The sequence below is a fragment of the Sardina pilchardus genome, chromosome 9, assembly GCF_963854185.1.
Source record: "Sardina pilchardus chromosome 9, fSarPil1.1, whole genome shotgun sequence".
Taxonomy (NCBI): Eukaryota; Metazoa; Chordata; class Actinopteri; order Clupeiformes; family Clupeidae; genus Sardina; species Sardina pilchardus.
In genome coordinates this window covers 15,192,157-15,204,232 of record NC_085002.1, presented here as the reverse complement: position 1 = coordinate 15,204,232, position 12,076 = coordinate 15,192,157, and the positions used below count along the sequence as shown (strand labels likewise).

The 12,076-nt window shown below is 43.6% G+C and overlaps 1 protein-coding gene across 2 annotated transcripts; it reads right to left on the bottom strand.

The window, feature by feature from the left end:
• Positions 1-933: 933 nt before the first annotated feature.
• Positions 934-12,024, bottom strand: prkcdb (protein kinase C, delta b; the record flags this gene model as incomplete). Of its 2 annotated transcripts, none has more annotated exon segments than XM_062545910.1 (15): positions 934-1,772; positions 2,610-2,738; positions 3,667-3,855; positions 4,135-4,273; positions 4,713-4,775; positions 5,113-5,204; positions 6,147-6,320; positions 6,612-6,751; positions 6,901-7,003; positions 7,120-7,220; positions 7,361-7,490; positions 8,307-8,392; positions 8,534-8,565; positions 9,101-9,269; positions 11,758-12,024. In XM_062545910.1, coding segments are annotated over 15 exon segments (1,973 nt in total), but the record flags the coding sequence as incomplete, so codon positions are not given.
• Positions 12,025-12,076: the final 52 nt, after the last annotated feature.

Below are 12,076 nucleotides of genomic sequence, written 5' to 3'. Positions count from 1 at the left end.
AGAGGCGGAGTTGTTTAAGCCATTGACTTCAAAAACGAAGCTATTGCTACAAAGACAAATAGGCGAGTGTCTAGAAAATCCTATACAACAGCAATCCCCACGGTTTAAATTGAAGCCTTTGACTGTATTTTCGATTATTTTCTTTTGAAGGACATTCTAGCTTGAGACTTGCATTGGCCATTAATTTGTGTGCTGAATGGCACGCGATGACAACCACTGTTTTTATTGTTGTTGAACATTAAGCCTTCATTTTCAATTGTAAGAATTGTCAATTATTGGCAACGCAACCTTATCTGCGTCCTTCCACTGAATCCGAAATGACACAAACAAACACAAACAACCAATGACTATTCCGTTCAGTGCAGATTAGAATAATGGTTTAGCTCAGGCTTAAGCATCGCATTTTTGTATCGGTATTTGGATTGTTCAGTAGGCCTATTAGGCTGAAGTTCCTCATACAAGGAGCCTCTCGTGTTGACGACACTTTTGCATTCCTTCGTTAGGAAAAACTTGTACCTTCACCCACCGCGCGCTTGGCAGCAGCGAGGAGATATCCAACCAAATTATTCTACACATGCGATGCGTCTCATTGGTCGCTAGATGGCAAGATCATGCCAAAGTGAACAAGATGAACATTTGGCTTGAATCAAACACAGGTCTATTCAACATAACCACAAAGATTTGGAGAGTTAAATGCCTTTATTTGTCTTGGGACATGATTTTTTGACGACAGTAAAAAAGAAGATCCTTAGCCTCCCAACAAGAAGGGTTGAGCAATATACATATATTTTATATACAAAATCTGACTTTTTTTTGTTAAAATGCCAACATTCAAGTAATATTAGGCTACATACATGTTTTAACTATATTATCCAGAGGAGGACGTCCCATTACACCCATAGGTACCATTTTACCATTCAGTTATGTCATAGGTACCATTTTACCATTCAGTTATGTGGTGTCTGACTACATGTAGTAGGCTATTAGATATGTGCTATGGCAACAGAGATGGAACATTTATGTAAAAGCATTAGTGCAACCCAATCCCATTTTGCATGGGGTACCACAAAAGACTGGAGTGGACTTCAATAACTCCATTAAAAAATTACACAGTTCAGAGCATCCAAATTCATTTTTGTTTGTTCTCTAGAACATTTCTCGGAGGTATACAAAGGTAATTTACAGAGGTGCGGCCAAAGTGTATGACATTTCTCAGACATCCAAGGATGAGAAACTAAACACCAATCTGGGGTTAAAAGATTAATATGAGACAGTCCCTTTGCTGCAGTCTTATATGTCAGTGCTTCTAGTCAATGAAGGAACTGTGTGTGTGTATGCACCATCATGTGAGCACGTCACTCTCATTTCGCACTGACTACTGACCATAACACCATGCTTCAGACCACTGATTACAGTTTTGATCACAAGAGGACAGAGAAACACGTACCATTTGCTGGTTCAATCCATTGGAATATTTAAAATGTCACACTTCCTATATCCCTTCCCCTCTAAAAAATCATGTATGTCTCCCCTCCCTTCCTCCCCATCCCTCTCCCCTCCTTCTATTGCACAGTGACTGACTAGGATGGGAGCAGTCAGAATCCATGTCCTGCTCACTTGTCCAGAATGTTCTCCATCTTGGGGTTGATAAAGGAGAAGCCTTTGAAGGCCGTCTGGTCCATGGAGTCGATGAGGTTTTTGTCGCAGTGTGACAGATTGGGCTTCTCGCTCAGGAACTCCCTGTCAAAGTTGCTGCAGTCGCTTGGGGACTTCTGTTGATGGCAGGAGAGAGGTGTCAATTATGGGGAGCAGACACAGCGAGAACAAAACGCAACATGGTGAGGTGACCATGGCCATCAGGGTCTGCTATACACAAAATGGTGTATGAACAATGAACAGGTCGAATGATGGTGTCAATCACAGGTGCCCATTCATAAGGTGCCTCTCATGCAGCGTTTATACCTCCTCCCTCACTCCTCGAGGCCTCGATCCTCACTGATCTACATAAAGATTGATGGGGGGGAAACAATGGGATAGTCTATCCAGTGTTATTTAGATCAGTGGGAACGCCCCTCGAGGATCGAGCATCGAGGATCGAGGAGGCATGTTGAGAGGCACCCAGAGACTCAGGAATTCGGGGACCCACAGAAACTATTGAGCACCCACTGGTAGGTCAGTGGCAGAGTTACCCAGGCCCACACAAATGGACAGTTGGCCCATCTGGTTAAGATTTATATGATTTATAGCATACCATAATATAATATAAAATAATACAATTTTACATAAAATTTTCACATGTTCTCTTGAATGTGAATGTGTTTCTCTAACAAACAGAGCAGTCTCACAGTAATGGAGTCAATAATAACAGACCAGCTGATTCAGACAAGGAAAAGGCTTCAACCAGTAAGTGAACCATTTTTTAAATTCAAATTCAAATTCAATTAATCATAAAATGTTTCCACAAAGAAACGAAACAACAATTAAAAAGTACACTTAGAAATGAGTGGACGTGTGTATTTTCAAGTACATTATTCAGTGACACAATTTTGAATCTGAAACTGGAAAATGAATAGAGCCACAAGCGGAAATTAAAAATATAATGTTCTTACCACTTTAGGCTTGAATGGTGGGCTCACTTCTCTTCTCTCAAGGGCCGGCCAGTTGATGGTCTTGAAAAAGGAATGTGTTCGAATGTTTCCCACAACGCCCAGCCGACGGGTTGGATCACGCTCAAACAGCTGGGGGATAGGTCAAGAGGGTCAAATAGGTCAGTGACTGGAAATGTCACAAGGACAATTGTGGGTGATTTGCTAACTGAAAACAAAAAGGGCATCAGTTGTTTGTTTGTTGTTAACCAAGCTATAACATCAAAATGGTTAATTGGGTGGTTAATGATTAATTAGGCTTAATTAATTACTCAGTGTATGCATTTATTTATTTATTAACATGAGGAAATGCCGTCTCCACAAATACAGTACTTTCCTGTGTATTAGCCGCATTGTGTGTAAGGTGCAGGACAATGTTTTATACAAAAGAAACACAACCATATCAATACCATATTTACGTGCCCCCATGTATTAACCTCATAGCTGAAGAAAGTTTGCAAAATCAATGTACAAGCCACAGCAAATAGTTAGGAAATGATGGTACCTTATATCTTAAACTCCCACAGTATTTTTTAAAAAGTTGCACTTTGCACAATGGAACCCTGGGGTAACCCTGTGCGCCTAGTTCATTTCACCCCATCCTATACTACAATCTCACCCAGTGGCTGGCAGCAGCAATCAGTATCTACTACTCTCTGCAGAGGGACTAGGTGTAAAGACAAGTGTGCCTACACTAAATGATGCAACACCTCTCATTAGTGCTACAGGCAGGGCAATATGGTCTGCTATACATCATCACATACTTAACATGCCTCATTGACAGAAAAGGACAAACTTAGAGGCGGGGTTATTCTAAAAAGACCACATAGATAAGATAAAGCTTTGTACATGACAAGCAGGGAAGTAAAATGTTCCATTCCCAGTTTATAATAAATACACCCAAACACCATACAGCAATATGGTACACATATAATAATACCATTTGCCTGAATGAAAACCTTTGAAAATGTTCATAAAAAAAAAAAAAAAACCGAAACACTTCAACACCAAACATCTTTACCTTCTCCAGTAGGTCTTTAGCTTCTTTAGTAATCCACCGAGGATAGTGTGGCACATCCATTCGGATTGATTCAAAGAGCTCATCCTCGTCATCACCCTGGAAGGGCGACTGACCAATCAGCATCTCGTACAGGAGCACACCGAACGACCACCAGTCCACGGAGAAGGAGTACTTCTGGCCTAGTAGGATCTGTCGAGCAACAAAGGTGTACGCCATTAGTGACAGAGCCCATGACATGGATCTCATTACAAGATGACGATGACAGCCCCCTTCAATTCTTTGACTACATTATTCATTGGAGGTAATCAACGTAATTAACTTCACAAAAAGACTTCCTGTAGTGGTGTTATTTATTTTTCTTTTTTTCTTTTTTTCAGCTGTCATTTTGAGAAATATTGAGAGAAAATGGAAAAAAGGACATGGAAACCAGAGAGGGGAGAAAGGCTCTTGATGTTTTCCTTTATGTACCTCAGGCGCAATGTAGTCTGGTGTGCCACAGAATGTAGTGGCGCGGTTTTCTCCAAGCATGTTCTCTTTACACATTCCAAAGTCTGCGATTTTAACATGACCGTCTCTGTCCAGCATGACATTATCCAACTTCAGATCTCTGGGGAAGAAAGCAAAGGGATGGTTAAAAATAATAATAATAAAAAACCTTCAGTTGTTATTCATGAAACTGACTGAAAAATGTCTTTTCAACAATGGCACTGCATGAACATCCCTGCGTGTGGATAGGAGCCATTAAAACTCCTCTACACAAACAGCATGTGTTTAGCAAAAGCTCTCACTAGCTCACTAGCCTGTGACCAGTGGAACATACAGTCATTCCCCTTCTGATGTGGTTTCTAAGCAGGAAACTAAATGTTGCACCACTGTGGGTTTTTAGGTGGCGGAGCATGTTTCCTGTCAAACTAAGACCATCACACGCTCAGAAGGCACTTTTTTCAACCTCCACACTGCATTCGTGATTGTGATTTTCAACATAAAAAAAGACACTCGCTCCATCTATACGAGCATGTCAGCGAGTGGGATTAAAGATGGCCGACCTGTAAATGATTCCTCTGGAGTGGAGGAACTGAAGCCCACAGATGATCTCTGCCGCGTAAAACCTGCGTGACAGACAGTGTAAGGAAGGAAGGAAGGTTACATTAATAAAATAGCATTATAGATCTCCCAGACACATACTGCAGGCTCTTATGACTCCTGTTAAACAACTCCTACATTTCTAACAGCTTTTGAGATGCTGGCATAGAACCCTCTAAAGCCCCTTCAGACTCTCCTCCTATTGAAAGCACTCTTGTGCAAAACGCTGCAGAAGTGGCAGTTGTCTGTGGGAGCGAGGCATACTATGACAGACAGTGATGCGAGGAAGAGAAATTTCCAGACTGGTGATGGTAGTGGCGGAGGCAAACTGTGAGAGTATATATACTGTATGAGGGTACTTACGTAGCTCTGTATAGGTCGAATCGCCCTTTGTCCTGTATGTGAAACATCAGGTCGCCACCATTCAGGTACTCCATTACAAAGAATAAGTGCTCCTGTTGGCAAGCGCAAACACACAGACAGAGACTTTAATTTTTTTTTATCTTATAACATGTATTTTCCCCCTCTGACCACAGTTAATCTACCAACACTCTTATTACTTATTCATTAACACTTAGTAAATTAATTTGCATTTTTTTGCAAGTTCAATTTTGTAGACTTCACTCTCGACTGTACTGTGTAGGGATTTTGAGAGGGAAAATCTTTTATGTAACCACCATGCGAACACCATAATCAAAGTTATGAATAAGACTGGAATTTGACTTTACAACAAAATGGCATATTGCGTAGCCTTTCACAATATCAAAGTAAAGCTCTTTTAAGCCACTGACTATGCTCAAAATATCCTTACACTTCTATGTAACTTCTACTATGGAGTGGTTCCTACAGATAAACTGATTACCAAACATTCCTCCTTTTGCATTCATTGACAGTAGTCTGCCGCACATTTAGCAATTGACTTGTGTGGACTTGCAAGATGGCGGACACCAAAATAATAGTGAGGTCCTTTTGTATATGTTTTTTTTTACACATTCAAAGGTAAAATACTTTCGTTTATCTACCTCCTCACAGTAGTACAGAAGTGTAATGAGATTTTGAGCCTAGCGATTTACTTTGACATAGTGAAATTGCCCTCAAGGCTATGCTACATGCCATTTCATTACAAATGCATATTCCAGGCTAGATCAAAACTACTTCAATTAGCAATGCTTTGGATCCCAACAAAAATGTTAGACTTATTATCATCCATAAATAAACCCGAAGTTGAAAAATACTAAATCATTTAAATGGTTGTTACCAATGCTAGTACAATCCTGGGTGTGTTCGCCAACTCATGAAAATTCCTTCATCACAGCATTCAAACCAACTCATCCATGTCATCTGACATGATTTCAAAACCATCTTATTTGTGTGAAATCACTGTCAGATATTCTCACCTTGGTCTGAAAGGTAGAGTAGAGGTGTGTGAGGAAGGGGTTTTCCCAGGCCAGTGCAAGAACCCTCTTCTCCACCATCGTGCATTCAACATCATCGTCCATCAAGACAACGTCCTTCTTCAGCGCCTTCACCGCAAAGTATTCCCCAAAACCCTTCAGTTCGGCCAGCATCACCTACATGGGGAAGGCGGACACAGGAGCATTCAAAGGCTGCAGGAAACAACATCTCGCCTTCAAGCGATGCATGGTGATCTACAGATCATGTTGAATGTTCTTGTACTTTTATTTATTCTTTTACCATTTTCTCCTTTGCATGTTTTATGATAGTATGCCGTGCCTGCTGGTCTCTCCATTTTGCCAGGTCATGTTTGTGTTTTTAATAGGCTAACGTTTCTTGGAAAGCACTGCATGAAAGGCGTTACACAAAGAAAGATCTATTTGATTTAGATTTGACAGATGACGCACCTTGCCGAAGCTGCCTTTGCCCAGCACCTTGTGGAACACAAAGTTGCTGAAGGTGATACGGGTCTGGTGGATGAGGGCTGTGCCTGGTGTTGCGGCTGGAGCGAGACCATCCCACTGTTTCCCAAACTGCGACGAGTCCGCTGAGGGGGAAAAAAAAACAACAGTGCAAAGTAAGCATTTTGCCCCGTATAATTGTAAATCTTGTTTTACATATCTGCTCTACATTTGCGGTATAGCCCTTTTTCTCTCAGAAAGTACTGGTTTGATTGAATGTAAGGATATGACTAACCACAGTCAGTATTCTCACCACTAGGGTTTGCTCCAGGACCTTTGATGTCTTCATAGATTCCTATATCTGCCGGAGTCGAATCTGGCCGCCTTGTAGATGATTTCTGGAAAAGAGTGACAATAAGCACATCTATAAACAGCTATAGAAAGCAGTAAGACACCTCCCAACATTAATGTTGCTTCATTGGTAAGATGTGGTGTGGTTGGTGTCATTGCTAACCTGGCTAACTTGAGTGAGTGCCTCAGCCAGCAATTTCTGGTTGATGCCACAGAGGTTGGCTACTTTGTTCTGACACTTGCGATGGACGTTCATCCCACAATCTGCGAACGAGGAACACACACACACACACACACAACAAAATAATAACTACATAAAAATGGAATGAAACAGTAGTAAGTAACAAGTAAAGAATGCCAATAGTGAAAGGAAGAATAAGAGAGAATGAAAACATAATTCCTACCTTCACATTTATGGCCTTGTCTGACCATTCCCCAGAGCAGGCTGCCACAGTGGTCGCAGAAGGTGGGGCTCATGTAGTTGTGCACCTTGAAGCGGTGCGGCATGTCGATCTTGAAGCGCTCCTTCTGGAACTGCGCGCACACACAGTAACAGTCATCACCACTCACTATCCCCAGGGGCACCAGGTCCAGCAGGGACGGCTGGTGCCAGCGCACCCCACCTCTGAGCCTCCTCATCTGGGCCTACACGCCTCAGAGCCTGGGCTGTTGTCGGCTCCTCCTGGAGAACTACTGAATGTGGAGGATGGCTTCTACACCTCCCCACTCTCCTCCCTAACTCTAAATCCTGCTGTCCCTTACAGACACCTGAATCTGTAACTCAAAGACTACTGTGAGGAGCTGGTCTTTGATGCACACCAGCCCAATGGTCCCCCTTTAGCAGAGGAAGAGAGAGAAGGATGGATGCACCCTAACTAACACGGTTCCCTTTCCAGCTCTGACTCTAACACAGAACAACGACTGGAGAAAGAGTTACATCCATCTCTTTCATTTGCTTCCATGTTGTGCTGTGTAGAAGTGAATGCTGCAGTTGTCTGAAAGAATCGGTCCTCCTGAACCTTCCCTTCTGACTGACCAACTGGTGACTGGTGTTACTGTGTGCCTGCCCTGCACTATTTGTACCTTGGAACTTTACATTGTGGGTGGTGGTTAAAATGCACCCTACTGGGCTCCTGAAGAGATCAACGTTTGAATCTTTAATCAATCCCTTAGTTCTCCGGTTGAAATGAGTGATCTCTGTGGCTCTGATGCAATCACCTTAACGCTGGGATTTTTCCGTATGAGAAAGACCTCTTTATCTTAACACTGGGAATTTTCCGCATGAAAATGTGAATGTGTTGAACTGATTGGGGGATTCTGACACACATGGGATGCCAAGGTAAATCTTACCATTGTGTCGCGACTGTTGGCTGCTGTCCCCGTGCATCGGCCGATAATTTTATCAATGCATTTCTTGTGGATGGCCGCGTTGCATTCTGGAAAATGGAAGTGCTCAAGTCAGGGCCAACAGAAGAGCAATTTTTTTTGAATGTCAGAATAATCACCGCTGCCGATTGCGAGCGGCAAGTGTTGCTTAGATTGGTTTCAGGGGTGTGTTTATTGAGACTGGCACTTACGTCTGCACTTGTATCCTTGTTTATTGAGTCCCCTGTAAAAAGACACAAAAGATAAAGCAGAGACTCTTAGTAATTGCAGATGACAGTCAATAAAGAATGAAGCAAAGTGTGTACCAAGAAGGAAATAAAGGGCAGTGGAAAATCAAAATCAATCTTTCTTCATACAAAATAGATCTCTGTTATATAAACATCTAGAAATGAAACCAGAACCCCCTTCTAAATATATATCTGCGGCCTGCCGTTTACTTCTGAAAGGCTTCTGAAATAAAGCTGTTGCAGAACATATTGTGAAAATCAAATGCACGATGCTGTTCCTTATGGTGGTAGGGAGTTTGGCTATATTTTATCCGTAATATAGCCTGACCATTTCACTTGAAGACAAATCTTACCTACAAATACAATCAACATAATCTTTCACACTCTCTTATCACTAGAACCGACACCTATTGGAAAAAACAATGGCATTGATAGTGGCCTCAAAGGAGAACAGCAATCCCATCCCATCCCTGCTATTACTGCTGCCCAAGGTAGAGAGGCCACAGGAGGCAGAGGGGCAGGATTCCTCACCAGACAAACTCCCGACACACGGAGCAGAAAGTGGGCTGCTTGAAGAAGGTGGCCAAGAACTCGTGGTTCTTGATGAAGTGGACCTTGGCCTGCTTGATGGCTCCACGCCGCCGGTTCAGAGTCATTGCCCCGTCACTCTCATCGTTCTCCTTCACCGACATCTTGGAATCTGGGGGGGGGTGGGGGGGGGGGGGGGGGGCGCAAATGACATAGACTGGCATCACAATGTGCTGACAGACCTTTGGCAGGACTATGCCATTTCAGCATTTCCAACATTTTAGACAAACATCTGAACCCCCCGAAAACGCACACACACACACACACACACACACACACACACACACACACGCACAGACACAGACACAGACACAGACACACAGACACACAGACACACACTTTCTCCCTTAAATGTATGTAATGTAAGTCAACCAGAGAATTTAAATTCTCTGACTAACATGAGGGACTGAGGGTATTTCAAGAGGAAATGACAGAGGGATATGACTATGACTTCAAGTGAAAAACCCAAAAGGCGTAAATGCAATCCTTGTGTCATGCTTCCTTGAAGTCTACAGCATATCAGAGGAAACAGCCAACAGTGTGTGTGTGTGTGTGTGTGAGTGTGTGTGTGTGTCTGAGGTGATAATTGCCAGCCACAGGTGACCAGTGTAGCACATGGACCCAGAGGATGTACGCAGCACAGGTCTAAGTTCAGGACAGAGGTGTTCCTCTCTATCTTATTGACCACTGAGCACATACCAAAAGAACAGCTGCCCACTGGATTGATCCATGACTACACATGGTGTTAGGCTGGCTGCACGTGTGGCTGAAGGGAGGATGGGTGGGTCGGTGGGTGAAAGGTCACAAGAGACAAGAGACAATCGAAGAGTGTAAAAGATTTAAACACAAAAAAAATACCTTGGAGGACAACAGTTAACAATGCTGATGACGTAAGGAGTGCTTAAATGAGGCGCGAAAAAACAAAGTACAGCAGCAGGAGAGGAGAAAAGAGTGACAGAACAAAAACATACAATGTAAGCACATCATCAATAGAGGCAAACGAGCCCCATACTGGACACAGTGAATATAAAGCATCAGGCCCTAGTGGCACTGTGCGCTTTCAGCAGGGACCCTCTGGCTCTGTGGTTCTTTGGCCAAATGATGGCTTGAGAGAGAGAGAGAGAGAGAGGGAACAAGGGAGAGAAAGAGAGAGAAACACAGAGAGAGAGAGTAAACAAGGGAGAGAGAGAGAGAAAGAGAGAGAGAGGGAACAAGAGAGAGAGAGAGGGAACAAGAGAGAGAGAGAGAGAGAGCCATTGAGGCGTACTATAAATAACCCAGTCTGGGACGCTTTTCAGGAAATCTATGAGAGTAGGGTGTGGCAGACTGGCCCACTCCCTTCCTGCGCCAATCCAGAGCGGGGGCGCTGCCACTGCCTGTGCCCCCCTCCACCCCCCTGCTGTGCTCAGTCTGCTGCCCAGGCCACCCTTCCACCCACTGGCCTGCCTGCCAGCCTGGCACTCACACAGGGGGTATAACCTCAGCCCCAGCGCTTCACAAACTCTAAAAGGCTGGCAAGGCCCTTCAGCACACTGCTCAAAACCTGCTCCTCATCCTGCTGCTTGCTCATTTATTTTTCAGGAGTTGTTTCTCTATTTCTCACTCTCTCTCAATAAGCTTCATGGGCATGAATGTAAATGTTTACAATATTGCCAAAGCATTCAATACAATACTAATCTCTCTCTCTGATTATTCTGGGCACAGAATATTTGCTTGATCTGTTTAAAGTAGCTACAATCCTAATTATGTGTGAACATTAGTGAGCTATGAATATCAGTGTTAGCACATTACAAGTATTTGTGTTAAAAAAAAGGGCTCAGCCAGGATAGGCTTTGTACGCGTGTGTCTACATAGCAGACAGAACCAGTGCACTCACATTCACTGGGGAGCCAGAGAATGAGTTAGAGAGTCAGAGATAGATAGATAGATAGAGAAAGAGAGAAAGAGAGAGAGAGAGAGAGAGAGTGAGTGACAAAAGACAGATGGGAATGACTTGACTGTAGACACTAGTGATCAGAAGCTCTTTGTCACAATGCAAACCATACACAGAGAACCTTGTGATGTTGATAAACTACAATGATGCTCTTGTGGAGCTAAACTGTGAAAATTGTTTAGCTTAGTTTTTCAAAATAAAAATAATTTCAATTGTGTTGAATCGGGCTGGTTTTTTTTGCGCCGTACTCTGCAGGCAACGGCGTGATGACGCCACTAGAGGTCAGCACACACTGTCTACTGAGCAGGCACTCAAGCGCTCATAACTCAGATTAAACAGTTTGTCTGATCCCCTGACCTTTCTGCTGCTGTCTGCTACGCACTGACGTAGGATCATTTTACTACATCAATATCCTATTAGTGATCTATATACTGGACTTAACTAAACAAAGTCTGTGCCTAACAGAGCTATGAAACGAAGCCATTCCTGCATTTGATGGCCAGGGCTCATGTTGACATTTAAACCGGTGGCTGTCAGTACAGCTAACCTTGAGCAGACTACTCAAAGACGAAAACGAACAAACAAACACAGACTGTTGTGCAGACTACTCTAAGACGAAAACGAACAAACAAACACAAACAAACAAACAACCCCCCCCGGGCCTCACCTATGTCCAGGTCCTCCACGAAAAACTGCACGGCCATGAGGACTTTGCCCGAGGGCTGCATGTCCACCCAGAACTCGGACCGGCCGTTGCCCTTCTTGCAGCGCTCGGCCAGAACGTTGACCCCGACCGTGGCCTCGGACAGCGCCTCCTCGGCCGTCCGCATCAGCACCACGTGCAGCACGCGGCCCTCGTAGATGTGCGCGTCAAAGTCGGCCTTCCACGCAGGGTACATAGTGGGCTTCCTCTGCACCAGAGTAATTCCCCTTTCTGGAGAGAAGAGGGTGCAAGACAGAGAGTGTTACACTAATGATATGCACAT